Source organism: Orcinus orca, chromosome 1 (genome assembly GCF_937001465.1).
Source record: "Orcinus orca chromosome 1, mOrcOrc1.1, whole genome shotgun sequence".
In the NCBI taxonomy this organism is placed as follows: Eukaryota; Metazoa; Chordata; class Mammalia; order Artiodactyla; family Delphinidae; genus Orcinus; species Orcinus orca.
The window spans coordinates 60,594,241-60,613,686 of NC_064559.1; the positions used below are offsets into that span (position 1 = coordinate 60,594,241).

A 19,446-nucleotide genomic window follows, 5' to 3' on the forward strand; every position below is an offset into this window, starting at 1 on the left:
GACCTATACTAGGAAAACTATAAGACACTGTTGAAAGAAACTGAAGACAACACAGATGGAAAGATACCATGTTCTTGGATTGGAAGAATTAATATCATTAAAATGACCATTCTACCCAAGGCAATCTACAGATTCAATGCAATCCCTATCAAAAGACCAATGGCATTTTTCACAAAACTAGAACAAATAATTTCAAAATTTGTGTAGAAACACAATAGACCCTGAATAGCCAAAACAACCTTGAGAAAGCAGGACAGAGCTGGAGGAATCACGCTTCCTGACTTCAGACTATACTATAGAACTATAGTGACCAAAGCAGTATCGTACTGACACAAAAACAGACACATAAATCAATGGAACAGAATAGAGAGCCAGAAATAAACCCATGTACTTATGGTCAATTAATCTGCAACAAAGAAGGCAAGAATATACAATGGAGAAAAGACGGTCTCTTCAATAAGTGGTGCTGGGAAAACTGGACGGCTACATGTAAAAGAATGAAATTAGAACATTCTCTATTCTTTGTTTTTTATTTCTTGTCTAAGACATCTAGAACAATATTGAATAGAAGTGGAAATAATGGGATCCTGTCTTGTTACTGATCTTAAAGGGAATGTTTACAGTGTTTCACCGTTCACTATAATGCTTACTATAGATTTTCTTTGTAGATAACATTTATCACATTACAGAAGTGTCCTAACATTCTAATTTTTTTAAATAAATGGATGTTGAATTTCATTGAACATTTTTTTGTGTATTGAGAAGGTAACATTTTTTTCTTCTTTAATCTGTTAATACGAAGAATTACATAACTGATTTTCTAATGTTAAAACAGTTCTGTCTTCCTGGGGTAAATCTCAGTTGGTCATGGTGCATTATGCAACCTCTTCATTGTTGACAATAGGTCACAAAGGGAAAACTGAACTAAGGGAAGTCGAGTCACTTGTCCAAGGCCACACAGCCCAAGTATTTATAAAAAGCAGACTACTGAAAGCTTGAAGTTCCGAGTAAGGTAGAATGGATAAAATGGATTCAACCCAAAAGGTGTTTAGCGATTACCAGCAGACCACTCCGTTCAGAAAGAACCACTCTGCCCCTTGGATAATAACATCTAGAACTAAACTTGCCTTGCAGTGGTGGGACCCCAACATTTCATTTAGGGTCATTCACGGTCCCCATCATCTCATAAGTAAATCCTCAGGGAGGCTATTAAATCTCTGAGAAAAACAATTCCCTCTTATCAAGGGCCAGGATCATAGAATTACTTGAGGATCAATAACTCAGACTTGATTTGATTACTTCCAGCTAAATGACTTTATACAGTTGCTGATTTTCTACTTCTTTATTATATTATGATCTATTGTTTAATGTCACAGCTGGAGTTTATATGTATTTCATTCAATGACCCATTTTGATAACCAAGATATTTGGGTGCCAAGTGTTGTTCCAGAGTACATATGGAGTTTTTTATTATTCAGGTTCATGTTTACCAGAATTCTCCTCTTTGAGTTTAACCATTTTCCAGCAATGTAGTCCCCAGAACTCAGTAATAAAATAACCTCATTTTCTAAAAATGAGCCAACTCACCAATCCTGTAAAAGGCAGGCAAGCAGAAGCTGAACAACCACAAAAGCAGCAGCCACGAAACCCAGGGAGCAATCCATGTTTGTGTTTTGGACATCTATCTTTTCATTTGTTTTTCACCTCTGTTGAGCCTGCCACCATTCATGCTTCACTGTCAGTGACTGCATCAAAGTCCCCAAGCTTGCAAAGTGGCAGGAGGTGACATCCAAGGCATCTTTATGCAGTGTCCCAATGTTTTGTGTTACTTTCTCAAAACATTACAGATTGGGTAAGTGCCATAGTAATCTAAGTCCTAAAAAGTAGAAAACTGAGATTTTTGTTGTAGCTGTTTACCAGCTTGGCCAAGTGTTTTAAAACTGATGAGGTGAGTATTAGAGCAGAAGTGAGGAAATGGATGCTTTCATATACCACTGATGAGAGTTCAAATTTATACTTTTATCTGGAGGATAATGAAATAATATCTGTCATCATTTTAAGTGCAAAGATACTTTGGCCTAGTAAATCCACTTCTAGAAAATTTCCTAGAGAAGTTATAGGACAAATATAGGTAAAGATAAATATCCTAAGATGTTTTACAGTGTTGTTTATAATAGTAAGATTTTCATCAATATGGGATATTTTAAATAAGTTATGGTGCATTATAAATGGAATATTATGCAGCCCTTATAAAGGCTGATGTATGTATATATTTATGAACATGAAAAGATGTCCTTAGTATATGGTTTACTTTTAAGAACCAAAATATAAAAAATAAAACTTAAATCTATTTTTGTTGAAAACCTTTTTGTGAATATATGAATTAAAAAATTCTGAAAGCCTACCAAGTTAACAGTGGTTATCTTTGGGTAGGGTGATATAATGGATGATTTTCACTTTTTTTTTGTCTTTCTGTATGGTATGGAGCTTTTATAAAAGAATACATTACTTTTATATTTTCATTTTAGCAAAAGACTATTTTCATTTTAGCAAAAGACTATTTTCATTTTAGCAAAAGACTATATTTTGGGAATTGTTTTATTAAGTACATTGACAGATGAGCTGAAAAAGTATAGTTTTATTGTAATAACAAAGAGTAAAACAGCAAGCTCTAGCTATAGAAAGAGAAGAACACTTATTAAGCACAGTTTAAGTACAACCGAGTCACCCAAATTAAAATCTCAAATGACGCCATTTCCCATCTCTTCATTGTTAAAGGAGAGTAAATCCCTAGGAGGCTATCATACATCTTGGTAAGACAATTCCCTTTTATTAGCAGCCAGGAGCATAGAATTATTTGATGTGCTTTTTAAAGAGTTTAATGAAAAACTCACATTTTAGTGTAGTGTCATTTCAGCCGGACTTGAATTTGAATCCCATCTTTTTCATTTATTAGCTCTGGCATGTTGAGCAAGACATTTAACCCTCCAAGCTGTAATTTACTTTTTAATAAAATGTGTATCATAATAATCTCTGAGTAGATGAGCCAGCTGTGCAGACTGGAACTAACCCATAAGGCTGTTGTGAGGATTCAATGAGATACAACTTTTAAAATGCTTAACATAGGGTCTGGCCCAAGAACAGGAGCTCCAAAATAGTAGCTCAAAAATGTAACACTATCTCTGTTTCACTTCCTCAGCGACTTTGAAAGCGTCTATGAATGTTGTTCATGTACAGACAGGTCACCAATTTAATTGTGTTTCTAGTGTTCAACTGTGGGTGATAACCCTTTTGTGGTTATCACAGCCTTATGTTGATCAAAGGGCCCCAGACACAATATGCTCTTGGAAAGATAAAAATACTTCTAATACAAAAACCACTTCCTAATTCATCTGCTGAGTTTAGAGCATTTTCTGTATGTGCATGTCCAACCACTGAGCTTGCACAAAAGAATCTGACGTATTCTACTCAGCTCAGTGAGTAGATGCTCCTCTAAGCATCCTTTCCAACCACCTCTCCACTGCCGTCATCAGGCTGAGTCAGATATCTTTTCGTGGAGCTCGCACAAGAATGTGTGTGTATACACCGTGTCCTCCATATTGTTAATTATGTTTCTCTACCCATCTCTTCACTTGTCTTTGAGCTCCGTCAGGACCGGGACTGCGTCCTATTCATCTGTGTGTCTTCAGAGAGTAGCTTAGAAGATAGTGCAGAATGGGCCGTAACAAAAATGTGTAGGACAAATAAATGAAACTCTGGATGGGGCTAAGTGGGCATAAATGGGCTAATATGGAGTGTGTCCTGAGAATCTAATTTCTATTTAAGGTTATGTGTGTAGATAGTTTTTGTGAAGGTTCATGTTTACTGTTTGAGACCTTGGCCAGTGACTGATTCCCTTGCCTTTCCTTCCCTTTCAAAAACTGCAGAGCAAAGATAGAGAAACGAAATGCTTGAGCATAATACCACAGACCAATTTAAATAAAATTTCAGTGGGAAGAGTTAGCAGTTCATGAAATTTGTGTAAGGGTCAGCTTTGTCCATGACTATGTCAGCCATCAGGGGAGTGACAGACACTTAGGGTTTTTTTTTTTTTTAGTTGTAACTAGAGCAGAAATATTGTATCAGAAAAGTTTATGATATATTATCAAATGACAAAAGCATTGTGCTGAATATACAAAGTGATTCCAATTCCATTGGTGACAGTACTTTGGATAATTTTTTCCCTACTTTATGTTTTTCTTTTCTTTACAACAAACATGTATTACATTAACAATGAGGGGGGAAAGCTATATGTTCTTCTTTTGAAGTTCTAACTTGTCATCCTACGGACTATTCTGTAGAAAGTTCCCTAGTCTTCTATGAGTAGAGGACCAGCTGTGCAGGTGGAACTTCCCTTAGAATTAACTGCCTTCTATTTGACTAGATGACAGATGCTACACATGAAGATACAACCTTAACATGGCCTGTGGGACCCGACATGGTCTGGGTGCTCCCTAACCCAGCTTCCTTCCCAAACCTCCAGCCACTGTGGCTATCTGGTAGCTCCTGGGCTACTCCAAGCCTCAAATGGCCTAGAAAGTTTCCCCACATCATTTTTTTTCTTCCTGCATTTAATTGTGTGATTTTAATCTAGTATCCAATGCCCCACCTCTAAATAAAACAACTCTGAGCTCCACGAAGGTGTTGCTCATTATTGAATCCCTAGTGTTAGCACAATGCCTGAAGCCTTGAAGGAGCTTAAATATTTCCTGTGTATACGAATGCACCACTGAAATAATATAAACAGAATTCAGAGAGGAAGTTGGGAGGGGACACTTTTATTGTGTCTACCCAGAGCCATCCACCTAATAAATGAGTCAACAAGTATTTGTTGGGTGTCTATTTGCCCTCTGCTAGATACTACAGGAAAAGCAAGACTAATATAAAAAGGGGCCCTGCCCTTTGGGAATTTCTAGTACAATATGAAGAGATGAGAAAACATGAAACAGAGAAGTAACACTACTAATTAAATTATATTAGAATCATCATGTTTTTAGTGGCCACATAATTAGAAACAATATAGATTTTCTACATAGACTAAATCCATTCAAGCAAATGGTATTCAGCCTGAATAGCTTTTAAACAAAGTCAATGGTATTTTCCTTCCATTCCTATTCCTTGGAATCCTTTTCTACTCCCCTCACACTCCCTAAACTTTAACATTATCCCACTTAAAACACATTGTTGGTAGAACCTAGAGTCTACGTAGCACCTTCCCTCATATCCATCTGAGAAATTTTCTTTTTTGAATAAGGCAATGTCAAGAAGAGGATCTGGAGAGTGAGAATAAGAACAGGAGGGAGTGGAGGCACGTCTTAGAAAAATAATAGCTAGCGCATCCACGGCACCTGCAGTGTGCCAGGGATTGTTCTGAGCACTTCACACGTATATCCATGTAACTGTCCAAGCATTTCCATGTGGCGGTAACTGATGACTATTATCCTTATTTGTTAGTATAGCTGAAGGAACTGAGTCACAGGAGGATAGTAACTTGCAAGGTCACACAGCTTGTAGGCGGTGGAGGCAGGAAGTCTGGCTCTAAACCTCTGCATCATGCTGCCCAAAGTCCCTCGTGCTTTCCTCTCTCTCAGCATCCCTTGTTCTCCTGCTACCATTCCTCTATCACCGCCTCCTTCACCAGGTTTTCTATTTCTACCACGTATTAATCCTTTCCTCTTTGTCCCAAATTCCCAAGTAAAAATGCAGGCCCAAGCTCTTTAAGTCATCTTTATCTTTGGACTTCCAGATTTTTCCATTTTATCCCAGTTTTAATCGATCCATTTACAAGCTATGATAATCATGGACTGAATGAAGAATAACACCCACTACTGCACAACTAGAATTCCAAGGGGATAAACTGGAGTTACGGTTTTCTGACTTGACACTAAATGCTTGATACTTGATGTTGCTGTCTGATGGCAAATCTGAGAAGTAATAATAATAGCCTACATTTGTTGAGTGCTAACTGTGGACCAGATATTGTTTCAAGCACTCTCCACATATCAATTCATTTAATCACATAACAGCCCTGTAAGAGAAGTTCTGCTATAATCATTCTATTTCACAGTTTAAAAAAAAAAAAAAGGTGTAGAGAGTTTAAGTAGTTTGGCTAAAGGAGAGCCACACATGGAACCAAGTGGGGTCTCTTAACCACTGTGCCACACAGCCTTTTACTTCCCCACACTAACCATTTTTACATCTTTTTTCTGATTTAAGAAGCAGGAGTCCCTTTCTGATAATGACCCATGTCTGTTTTATATTTTCACTCCCAAAGTCCTTCCAACAACCCCTCCATTTGCCAGAAAACCCTTAGTGGCTTTCCCTTTCCCACCTAATTATTTTTTGTTACTATATTTCTCCCTTATCCGTCAGAAGCCTGCTGGAATAGAAAACATTCACTGAGACTTCACAGTAACTGGAAAACTTACACTAAGACATTATGATTAAGACGAAGAGAGTTTTCCAATATATGACCTTAAATTGGAGCTCATATCATCGTCAAAAGAAACCTGACCACGGCGGGTGTGGGTACGATTCCTATACTACTCAGCCTGGAATGTCCAGGAGTGATTCACACTCACCGCTGTCTGTGGACCACCTCCCAGGGAAGTCGGCAAAACCCCCCTGCCCGTCTCCTCGGTGACTGTTATTTCTAAGCTTCCAACACTGCTCCTGTATTATCTACATTCTAACTTCATGGGAAGGGCTGCGGTGACTTTCAGGAAAGTGAATAGGAAGTTGCTTTTCTAAACAGCCTGACAGCTGAGGGGAGGCAGCAGGACTATAAGAAGTCTGGGCTGCACAGACGGCAGTAAGCTGGCTGTGTCACAGAGGAGATGGTAAGTTCATTTCTCTTTACTATGGGAAGTGGTTGAGTTGAAGTGGTTCGGAGCTGAGTCAGGCAGGTAAAGCTTCCGAAAATGAGGAAGGGCAGTAATCATGGAGCTTCGTGTTGAGTAGCCTTCCAGAGTTTGTAAGCATTTCAAAACCTGCTGTCCACTCTGACCCTCCCCACATCTTTGTGAGTTGCTATGTCCATGTTACAAATGAAGCTGCTGTGTCTTACAGAGAGGCTAGGTGTTTTACCTAAGGTACACTGTTAGGCTTGATGTTGTCTGGATCTGAACGTCCGTCCTCTGACTCTACAGCTGCTGTTTTTCCTAGCAGGGCTTACAGGGACTCTCCTGGAGCAAACCTTGGTGAACCCTCAACCCCCTTCTCTAGGATTGCTCTTCTGTCTGGGTTGAATGCAAGACTGAGCAAGTGTCCTGGGACAAGACTACAGTTAAATGTTTTCTCATCCCCAGCTCGCCTATTTCTTTCTCTGAGCCCTAAGAGTCTGCTGGGACTAATGTGGAGTATTCACACAGTTCCCATTTCTGCCTCAGCTCTCAGTCCTGTTAGTGACTCAGTTTCCTCTTCTATAAAATGGACAGAATAATAGTACTCTACTTTGTAGCATCATTGTGAGGATTAAATAAGTTTACACTGAAAAGCATTTAGGTCTGAGCCTGGCACATAGTTGTGGATTAGTAAATGTTAGCTGTTATTGTTACGAGAAAGAGAAAATTCTTGGGGTTCAGCGGGATTTGGGATCCAGGGAAGATCCAAGGAAAAAGGCTTTCTTGAACTTATTAACATTATCCTAGATAAGACACATAGAGTTTTACCCTCGACTTACAAGGCATATCTCATACAGTCCTAGGGTCTACAATCCTGCAGTCTGTGGCTAGAGAGGAGCCAGACTGCCCCTGTTTTTGAGCCCCTTTCTATGGGATACCAGAAGAAAGGAGCACTTATACCCAATTCACTCCCTCTCTTCGCTTTATTATAGTACCATTTTCAAATACTTGCAATGAGGATTTTCCAGGTTGGGGAGAATAGGGATAAAAGGATGATGAAAAGAAGAGGAAGGAGTTTGAGTCTGTCCCGAGTTTGAACTCCAATGATGTAAGAATGTGTTTTACTTTTGTCTTATCTCTTGCATAAATTTCCTGTATTGGTCAACTTAAATGAATGAACAGTTTTTTCTTTCTTCCGTCGATTCTCTTTGGGATCCTCCTCTATTTTAGAGGAATGTTAACAGATTGAATCATGGAGTTCTTTGAGATTCTGACAAAAGGTACAACTTTTCGCAGATGAAAATGCAGACATCCACATAAACACTGAGCTTTATGGAACCCCACCCTTTCGCCTCCTACGCTTTAAGCTCAGAACTGCCTCCACTGGCATCCTGAAACTAGGCTGGAACTCTGTGATGAAGTGCTAAGAACTCCAGCCCTGGAATTGTTTTGAATATTTCAATGACAAGACCTTTTCCTTTGCCCTTGAATACATTTGTCTCTTGGGATTCCGGAACCTCGAACTCTGTGTGAAAATTCATCTTCAAGTTCAGAGTGGCTTCAATTAACCCTAGGACCTGAGGAAAGATGTTCAGGTTTCCCTGGTGGGGTGTTTTCAATCAGATGGATCTCAGAGTGGGGCAGTGCTAGACGGGGAACTTACAGTTAAATTATGCCAATGTTAGTCAGGGTGTGAGTGGACTAAGAAGCAGGTCTGGATTCATTTCCATTTATACCTTTTAACCATCTTAGGTCTGTTGATTCTAGTTCTTACTCTTCCTTCCATTACCTATTTTTCAAAATGTAGTTAAATTGTTCACGCTCTCCTGGGCTGGCTGCTAGCTCTTAGAAAGTGCAGTTTCAGAATTTTGTAAGTGGAAGCTTATTAATCAAACCCTCAAACATCACAGTGACTTACTACGTAACAGGCAGTACTGGGAAAAGACTCTGGACCTGACCTTAGAGGGTAGGCCCATGATGTTTCATAAGTGGAATTTATTATTACATTGTCTTCTAAGTGACTCATTTCTCTGTTTGAAAAGCAAAACAGAAATTTTATAAAATCAAATACACAAAATGAATCCTTTATATTTGTAGAGATATAGGTCAGCCATGGTCCAAAAGGCTTAAAAAATCTTTTAAGTATGCTACTTTATAGTTCATGCTAATATTTCATCCTAAATAACAGTGATCAGGAATCTAAATACATATATATGTGTGTGTGTATATATATATATATATATGCTTTGATTCTTAGTGTTCATGTTGTCCTGGGCTCCTCTTCCTGTCTTTATTTCTATTTGCTATTTGGCTTATAGACCTCTTTGTTTCACTGTTTCATTTTCTGCCTTTAGGCTGAGGCCACTAATATCTGTGCTATATTACCACCATCACCCATAAACTTAAGGGAAATAATATGATATCAGTTGTACTGCCTTGAAAATCTAGACTCTGCCACCGACAAGTTGTATAGTTCTGTCTCTTCAATGACTCTCATATCTGCCTTCCCCCTTTTGTATTCTCACTGACCCTCTTTAATTTCCTTTCTTTCCCATAAGAAATTTCTAAGATGAAACAAACTGATTTTGTAGATATTATAATATCCAACATCTGCAAATATTTATTAGGTGCCCCACCATGCACCTAGCAGTGTGCTAGGAGTATATGTAAATAAATGTTGAAGAGAAATCATCTGTTTAAAACCACCTGTAGACTTGCTGCTTTTTAATTTGAAAGACTACAGATTATAATATTACCTCAAATTACAAAAAAGAAACACCATGATTAGATGCATCTATTCAGGACGCTTCTCTGTTCAAAACCCTGGCAATTGGATCCCTTCTGGAACTGTCATTTCCAACTCACAAGGTCTGACTCCAGAACAACTTCTTTTCAACTAACCTCTAGGACTTCCCAATTTTCAGCAGCAATCAGACCACATCACTACCTCTCCTGAAATCTACTTGCTGCCCCATTTGTCTTGCACTTAGAACAAAAACCTCACCCCCTTGTTTTAGTTCCTAAAGCCCAGAGTGATCTGTCCCCAGCTTCATCTCATACTCTTCTACCCTTGCTCACTCCATTCCAGCGACACTGATGTTTTCATGTTCTTTGAATACTCCACATTTTCCTTCCACGTTAAAGCCTTCACATTAGCATTTCCTTCTGTCTTTAATGCTTTTCCTCCTGCTTCTCACTGGTTTCTTCTGGTCATTCTGCTCTCAGCTTAAATGCCACCTTTGTAGAGAGGTCTTCCCTGACCTCCCTCCCTGTCTAATAATAAGCACCCCGTCCCTCTATCACATAACCTGGCTTTAATTCTCTACCTAGCACTTATCACTGTCTTCTATTTTTTATGTTTACTCGCTCAGTACTGTTGTGTATATATTGGTGTTTGTTTCATTGTCTGTCTTCCACAGAATGTACATTTCATGAGGAAAGGAATCGTGTCTTCTTTTATCATTTTAATTGCCAGTGCCTATAACAGTGCCTGACACATTGTAGGCACTTAATAAGTCGATAGTTATTGAAATAAATAATGGGAAAGAACACAGGCAATAACAAGGGCGTGCCTCTCTTGGAGTGGGGAGGAAGGGATTGGTAATAGGGAAGGCTCCTTTGAGGAGGAGACTCTTGGACTTTTAGAGCTAGCGCATCCACAGAAGGAGAGGGTGCCCAGGGCATAAAGAGAACATGGGGAACATACTGTGCATTCTGGAAAGTACAAGATGTCGTGTTATATAAATGCACCGTAGAATTGTGGTGGGGGCAGGTGTAATTAAGGAGTAATGGCAGGAGATGGGACTAGACAAGTAGGAAGAAGTCTCATCTTGAAGATCCTCACAGTGTCATCTTAAGGAGCTGGTATGTACTGCTCAGGGAGTAGGAACAGCTGATGGATTTTAAGTAGTGAAGCAATATGATCGGATTTTGTGTTAGGAATATCATTCAGACAGCATTAGAGATAAAGAACTGGAGATGGGTAATCTTGAGGAGAAGAGACCAGTGACAAGATGATTTCTCTGGTCCAGGAAGGAAAGGATAATGTCTGAATTAGTGCTGCAGCAATAAAGTGGAAATCTGCAGAATGGCCAGGTATCTCATCAGAAGGTAAAGTCAATAGGATTTGATGGCAGACTGATGTGAAGGGATCCTTGGTCTTCCCTCCCTGGTCCCACCTGATGGAGGACTTCAGGGTCTCTGTGGGCAGGCAGCTTATGGGGCTCGGGTCAGTGATACTGTCTGTTCATAAGAACATGCATCCCTTACATGAGCTTCTTCGGTGCTGGAGCCTTTCAAAGGGACACACCCACTCCAGAGAGTTACATGGAATTTGCCTTCACCTCTCCTTCTTCTAAGAGCTGCCACTATTTGATGCTTCTCCAGGCTTTCCTGAGACACACCAGCTATGGTAGGTCCTGATTCCCCCACTTCTCCTCCACTTCTCCCCATCTGCCACCCGCATGGAGTTTAAGTGAGTGAGTCCTTCTCCTTTGTTCTCTCACATGGGATGCGAGCCATCATGCCCCTTGTTTCTCTCATACTCAAAGAGAATGAGACCAAGTGCCGAGAACATATTTTTTTTTGCACAGCCGTATTATACTCTTCTACCTAATCATAATACACTTTTACATTTGATACGATCACTGCTGTAACCATACTGTACTTAGTGCTAATTATCACATATGTCTCCAACATTTTCCCATTCAGCACGCCTCTATCTTACTTTCAGTCGTTCCCTTGCCATTTTTCACTTATTCATTCATTCATCTATAACATATTTATTAAGGATTAAGCATCTGCTCTCTATTACGGCTGGGATTCAGACATGAGTAAGTCATATCCCTTGCCCCGAGAAGCCTCCGCCAGCAGCTGCCTCCAGCTGCATGTGCTCCTATGTTTGTTTTGCATTTGGATTGCAGACTTCATGCTCGGGAGGAAAGTCAGGGATGGAGATGCTGATGGAGAGCCACTGGCAAACAGACGGCCATAAGGAGGCCCTAGGAAAGCAGAAGAGTGATAAGAGAATAGGGCCAGGGAGGTAGGAACCCAGGGGAATCTCTATCTCTACCTCTGCAAGACGGTTGGTGTGGATTAAGGAGAAGACTCGGAACAGTTGCTCAAGATGTCAGAAAAGAATCGAGAGAAGAACCAAGGGAAGCATTTTAAGCAAAAGGAAATAGTAATATTTATTGCTGCAGAAAGGTCAAGGGAGATAATGATGGAAAGACTTCATTGGGTTTGGTAATTAGGAGTCAGGGGTAAAGTCAGCAGGAGCGGTTGTGTAGTCTGGAGGGACTGGGGCCTGGAGAGGAAAGGGGAGGCAAGGAAATTAAGAAAACTGAACTGTAAAGGAAGGAGAGAAATCAGACAGGACCTAGGCAGAGGACAGAGGGTCTAGGGAGGGACATTGTAGGCTGTGCCTCTAAAAGTGCAAGGCTGTGGTCTACAACATAGACAGGGGAACAGAATCACCTTTCTTTCTTTTTTTAAAAAATTTTTTTCACGTCTTTATTGGAGTACAAATGCTTTCCAATGTTGTGTTAGTTTCTGTTGTACAACAAAGTGAATCAGCTATAGGTATACATATATCCCCATATCTCCTCCCTCTTGAGCCTCCCCTCCCAGTTTCTGCTGTACAACAAAGTGAATCAGCTATATGTATACATATATCCCCATATCCTCTCCCTCTTGAGCCTCCCCTCCCTCCCACCCTCCCTATCCCACCCCTCTAGGTGGACACAAAGCACCGAGCTGATCTCCCTGTGCTATGTGGCTGCTTCCCACTAGCTATCTATTTCACATTTGGTAGTGCATATATGTCAATGTTACTCTCTCACTTCATCCCATCTTCCCTGTCCCCCTTGCCTATTCCCTCAAGTCTGTTCTCTACATCTGCGTCTTTATTCCTGCCCTGCCCCTAGGTTCATCAGTACCGCTTTTTTAAATTCCATATATATGCGTTAGCATACAGTATTTGTTTTTCTCTTTAACTGACTTACTTCACTCTGTATGACAGTCTCTAGGTCCATCCACCTCACTACAAATAACTCAATTTCGTTCCTTTTTCTGGCTGAGTAATACTCCATTGTATATATGTGCCACATCTTCTTTATCCATTCATCTGTTGATGGATATATAGGTTGGTTGCATGTCCTGGCTGTTGAAAATAGTGCTGTAATGAACATTGTGCTACCTATACCTTTTTGAATGATGGTTTTCTCAGGGTATATGCCCAGTAGTGAGATTGCTGGGTCATATGGTAGTTCTATTTGTAGTTTTTTAAGGAACCTCCATACTGTTCTCCATAGTTCCTGTACCAATTCACATTCCCACCAACAGTGCAGGAGGGTTCCCTTTTCTCCACACCCTTTCCAGCATTTATCGTTTGTAGATTTTTTGATGATGGCCATTCTGACTGGTGTGAGGTGATACCCCATTGTGGTTTTGATTTGCATTTCTCTAATGATTAGTGATGTTGAGCATCTTTTCGTGCATTTGTTGGCCATCTGTGTGTTTTCTTTGGAGAAATGTCTATTTAGGTCTTCCGCCCATTTTTGGACTGGGTTGTTTGTTTTCGTGGTGTTGAGCTGCTTGTACATTTTGGAGATTAATCCTTCGTCCATTGTTTCATTTGCAAATATTTTCTCCCATTCTGAGGGTTGTCTTTTCGTCTTGTTTGTGGTTTCTTTTGCTGTGTAAAAGCTTCTAAGTTTCATTAGGTCCCATTTGTTTATTTTTGTTATTATTTCCATTACTCTAGGAGGTGGGTCAAAAAGGATCTTGCTGTGATTTATGTCATGAAGTGTTCTGCCTATGTTTTCCTCTAAGAGTTTTATAGTGCCTGGCCTTACATTTAGGTCTTTAATCCATTTTGTGTATATTTTTGTGTATGGTGTTAGAGAGTGTTCTAATTTCATTCTTTTACATGTAGCTGTCCATTTTTCCCAGCACCACTTATTGAAGAGGCTGTCTTTTCTCTACTGTTTATTCTTGCCTCCTTTGTCAAAGATAAGGTGACCAAATGTGCGTGGGTTTATCTCTGGGCTTTCTATCTTGTTCCATTGATCCATACTTCTGTTTTTGTGCCAGTAGCACCCCTTAGGGGTGGGCGGGGCCTAGGCTCGGGACCCATGCAGCCAGAAAAGACCTTGGGGGCAGGGCCTAAGCAGGGCGAGTTCAAGCATGGGGCGGGGCCTCTGCTTAGGACCTGTGCGGAAGGGGAGTGTGGAGCACCAGAGTGTGGAGTTGCCCAGTTTGGAGGCAAGGTCCTGGGTGAGGGTGTGTGGGTGGGGTTTAGGCCCAGCACATTGGAGGGCGTCTCAGAGGGGGTCTCCGAGTGCAGAGGTAGGGCCCTGGGTGGGGGTGTAGGGGCGGGTCTTGGGCTCTGCGGGATGTTCCGAGGGCAGAGGATTAGGTCTGAGAGCCCAACAGGCTCCCCGGTGCCTATGTGGACAGGGAAAGCTCTGGCTGCTTTCCCTTCTGTCCCTCTGCGCCCCTCCACCACCATCCCCCCCCCCAGGGTCTCCCCCATCCCGCTGGACCCCTAACCATGGGTGGGTCCCGCTGGGTGTAGGAACTCCTCCCCTCCCCCAGCCACCCCTCAGGGGTCCGGGTCCCGGAGGTCTGGCCTTTACTTTTGCTCCGCCTTCCCTCCCTCCCGCTCCCTCAGGACCTGCGTGTCTGGAGGGGGCCTAGGTGGGCAGAGGATCAGGCCTGGGATCTCAACAGACTCCCGGGGGCCCAAGTGGGCAGGGGAAAACTGGCCATGCTCCCTTTCGATCCTCTGCCCTCCCAATGGTCCCCCAATTTCCCCCTTCAGGTGTGGGATCCCTTCCCCTCCCCTAGCCGCCCCTCAGGGGCACCAGTCCTGTCCCGCCTCCACTTCTCCTCCCCCCACACTCCCCCCAATGTACCATGTCCTACCCGGTTGCTGGGGGTTCCTCCCGTCCCCTTATGTATCCGTGGTCCCCCACCGGTGCCTGGTACGTGCCCTAGTTGTGCAGAGATGCGAATTCCACATCCTCATAGTATGTCATGTTGACTCCGCCCCGCCATCGCCTTTCTATGGTACAATTCCTGCCAACTTTGTAAGCCACCCAGAATGCTGGCAGCCGTGGGATTCCTACTGGCATTTACTACCTCTTTCTATGCAAAGGTCGTGGGAAAAACACTTCTGTTTACTTTAAACACTTCTACTTTGTCTCTGCCTCTCTCTTCACCCTGCAATCACTTTTAGTTATTTGAAAAGTAAAATGAAAGATTACCACGGTGCGAAGCAGCCTTCATGAAGGTTTACACAGGCACAGGATGTTATTCTAATAACCCCATCTCAGACTCCTTCCCAGGGGCTTCCAGTTTGAAGCAGGTTGCCAAAGAACATTAAAGTAAAAATGAGCAGAGCACACGGCCGCTCCTCTAGAGAGGCATTTCCTGGTGTTTCAACACTTAACTTGTTTAGTAACAAACACCAGGACAGAGTCCTTAACTCTTCACCCATGTAGCCCCCTGTCCTAAAGATGACACTGAGAGCAGGGGCAGATGTGAGAAGGCTTACCCACCCCAAGGAAGTTTCAGAGGGAAATTATTACTCGAATGAAGAATTTTAAGCATCATTCGTCCTCCACACCCACACACAAAACCCTTGTCAGTTGCCAATGAGTCAAGGTGCTGCCTTACCGTTAACACAGAGATTTGAACTTGGGGTCCATGAACCTTCTGAAATGGTCTAAAAAGTTGCAAGCCTGCAATTTTTTAAAAAAAGAATCCTGACTATGGCTTTTATCAGACTTTCAAAGGAGTACACGAGTTCTGTGAAAATAAGAATCGCTGTCTTAACCCGACATACATTCCGGTGCGGAAGCTTCGGCAAATCATCTAAATTCGCTGAGTCTCAGTGATAGGCAGTGATGGTGGTCCCATCTTGAGCATCCGTGGTCCAAAAGACCTGCTGAAGAATGCTGGAGAGATGCCTAATTGATTTGGAGTAATCTTTATGGTTTCCTATAGCTCTCAAACATTCTATGAGAGGTGATTCTTGGTATTCGATTTTTAAAAACAGAAAAGTATGGTCAGATTAAAGCCGGGGACACACAATGACTTGCATTTTCCTTTCTTAGATATTGTGTCTTGATCAGAAGCACTTACCAGTCCTCTAAAACCTTAAAATGTTCAAAACTAGCACTCTCTCTGTCTCTCTATTTTGTTTAAACCAAACCATACTGAAAAGTTTAAACAAACAAGTTAAAACATAAAACAGCTCTGTTGGGATAGTGGGAGGAGTTGGGAATGGAGGTAGGGAAATAGGAGCCTCACCTGGTCACTGTCCCAACACACTTCCTTGAGCTGGTCCCAAAGCCAGAGAAACCCCTAGAAATACTCTCTACAGGAAGAAAACCACTTTCTAAGGGCACAGGAAGAGCACCACTAGATTAAAAACACTGCGATCCTCCTCCAATCTACCCGAGAAGAAACGCAGTAGAGTTTCAAAGGCAAATATTGAGGTCCCCTTCATTAGGCTACACTACTGTGCTGTTCACCAGCAATAGTTTTGCTTCTGTACCTCCAAAAAAATCCTGAAAAACTAGATAACCTCTTGAACCTTTCTAAGTGGAGAGCTAAAATTTTTCATCATAAGTTTTTAAATAAAAGATGGAATTTCCAGTACATTATAAAGATTGGCCTTTTACAATAAATAAATATAACATTATTTCCTAGAATTTATCCAATGGAATAAAATACCATAGTGATCTGACAACACTCATCACTTAAAAAAACATAAACTAGTTTCTAATAATAGGGAATTTTGTATTATTCATTTTCTCTTCTTTAATACCTATTTCTATTTCACTTCCTCTACAGAATTTAATTCATTTTTAAGGTTAAAGTATTTTACTGATCACTATATCATACTTCTTTACACAAATAAAAACATAATTAAGTTGAAATGTAAAAGATGCAATTTTCTGAAACCATAAATCTCTGCTAAGTTTTTCACCTTTTTGACTGAGTTACCATGACAATTACTTTTAGTACACACTTAAGTAAAATAGCATAAACATACTACAAATTTTGATAAGTAATTTAAACTTCCCTATTTAAAGTGCTGTTGAAGATGCATCTCTACATGAGAAGAGGGGCTTTTTCCCTATTCATGTAACCTTGTGTGAATATTATTTATTGATACAATCAAACAAGTTCCGTATCAATTCTATTCCTAAATTTCGTTTTTTGAGGATTTTTAAGCATTAAGGACTTTTATTCATATGACTAAGTAAATGGAAATGGAAGCTTATTATAGCAACGTCTCTCAATTCTTTGAATTCCTTCCAAGTTTCATGTCCCAAATTACATAGTGATGTATTATCAACATGTAGTCAATGGTCTAGCATCTGACATCTTAAGTGGGTCTTCATCAAAGCTGATGAAAAGAGAAATGGAAACCACTGGACTTGAAACAGATTTGTTACACTATCATTTGAAGCATTCAAGTTGTCAAGATCTAAACCAATATTTTGGATGGTCTCTGTTTGGCACACCCACTGATGTTTTTTACATACAGAGGCAAGGCCTAATGATAAATAAGAGTCAAGTTATAAAAGGTATGATTTCTTTTATCAAATGGGAGAAGGACACATTTGTAGGCAGATTGGTTTTAGGAAAGTGCACATGTTGGAGTTGAGAATCTGAACACAGATTTACTTAAATCCTCCTTGTCTGTGTACCCCTTGGGAAGCCAGGCTCATTCTGGTTTAAAGATTTCTGCTATAGAACCTGGCATGGTACTCTTTGGGTACTGAATAGAAATATGGTACTAATAATAGCTGGTGATATAATACAGTCCACAGAGAACTCCATGGGATTAAGTTTCCGCTAAGGGATTATCGCCATACTTCCTGTGCAAATAAACAGCACCATAAATCATAACATTATGATACTCCCAGTGTTTGATAATAGGTCCTGCAGAGGCCAGTTGATCAGTGTCCTAGTTCATAAGAACACAAAATGTGCCTGCTTATTAAAGCCAATATTCAGAAACTCCTAGATGGAAAAGTGCCAGGCTTCTTATACAAAGATAACCCCACTATCTGGGAGACTTGCACTGATCTGTGTGGTACCCACCTCACTGTCTGGTCTGGCTGTAGTCAACAGTGTATATGCACTGTGCACGTGCACACACACACACTACCACCACCCACCCTCCCCATACAGCCTACATCATCGATCTCTGGAGCCCAGCTGTGGCAACTGAGAATTTCTATATGGGAAGGGTGTGGGGTAGCAGTCTGGCTGGAAGAGCAATAAAGCTTCAGTTGCAAAGCAAACGCACAATTTTTATGTTGGTGGTTATATTGGGGTAGCTCTGGATGAGTACAGATGCGGCAGCTAGACTTGGTCATGTCACATATTCTATCATCGACAACAACGCAGCATGGATTTGAAAGCCTGGAGGTTTACAAAAGTAAGAAAGTAAAGTGGAGAAAGCTCTTGTTTCAAAGTCAGGCTCTGCTTCTGTCCTTTTGAATGTTACTTTAGACTCTTCAACCTTCAGTATTTTCATGCGTAACATGAGGGTGTTGGATGAACATTTACAGAACTTATTTGTCTAAAAACGCTTTAAAAATATTATTAGATTTGATGAAGTCCCAACAGAAGGGAGCTCATGAGAAATCATACTTGCTATAGATCCAAGGGGGATAAGTTTATTATTCATATATTAATAAAAATTATATATGTATGTATATATACATGTATACATTAAGCATTGGATAATATTATAGATATATGCTGAAATGATAAAGCAAGAAAAGAAAACATAGATCAATAATACAGGATAGACGACATAGCACAGCACAATTAGTTGATGCTCTGTGCATCAAAGTATAGGTCAGACAACTGTATGGATCATGGAGTTTCTGTGTGACTTCTTAGTACTCTTGGGTATGGCATACCAGTTCTTAAAGGGAGATTATTGCATAATAATAATGACAGTGTTTATTTACATAAATATTACAAAATATGTCAGAAAAGCAAATACTAGTGGCACAAAGTAGTTACTCAATAAATATTTGTTGAATGACTGAAGGAATGAATTTTGTCCTGAGCCTTGGTGCAGTGTCCAACTGGCGTAGGACTCAAGCAGAGCAGTGAGAAATAAAAAGGGAGCAGAGGGCTTGAGCCACCCCCAAATGGAAACAGGCAGGGTTGTAACTCAATACCATGATTATTAACTAGAATTGTTTGGCCACAGTGATTGCATGTGGATACTAAAAGGAAGTTTTCTTTTCTTATTACAGGCCAGCTGCCTAAAAGCCATCTGGAACTGGAGATTTCAGAGAGTGGTCTTCAGAACCACCCAACTCTTTTGCTTCAGTGCCCTCATCACTGGTAAAGTTTATGCTAACCCTTCACCTGGCCCTCAGTGATTAGGGTGACTTCTCCAGATGGGAGAAGTTAAGGATGGTAGCCGGTTGTTATGAGGCATTAGAAAACAGTTCAAGCCCAGATTCCTGGAGGAAAAGTGCACCCGACACCATCCTATTGGTAGAAAAGGCTTCAGGAAGAA

The 19,446-nt window shown here is 40.8% G+C and overlaps 2 protein-coding genes across 3 annotated transcripts in view; one reads left to right on the forward strand and one right to left on the reverse strand.

Annotated features, from left to right (window-relative positions):
• Positions 1 to 19,446, reverse strand: part of FIRRM (FIGNL1 interacting regulator of recombination and mitosis) — a 246,035-nt gene that overhangs the window by 167,473 nt on the left and 59,116 nt on the right. The gene's annotated exons all lie outside the window — the stretch shown is intronic.
• The window catches only part of SELP (selectin P), a 42,847-nt gene continuing 30,155 nt past the window's right edge, over positions 6,755 to 19,446 (forward strand). The window contains exons 1-2 of one of the 2 annotated variants that reach the window (XM_049715637.1): positions 6,755 to 6,878; positions 19,178 to 19,268. In XM_049715637.1, the coding sequence (XP_049571594.1) occupies positions 6,876 to 6,878; positions 19,178 to 19,268 (94 nt within the window). In that variant the 5' untranslated portion in view covers positions 6,755 to 6,875. The remainder of the gene's footprint in view (positions 6,879 to 19,177; positions 19,269 to 19,446) is intronic. The other variant, XM_012533029.3, reaches the window with a different exon arrangement.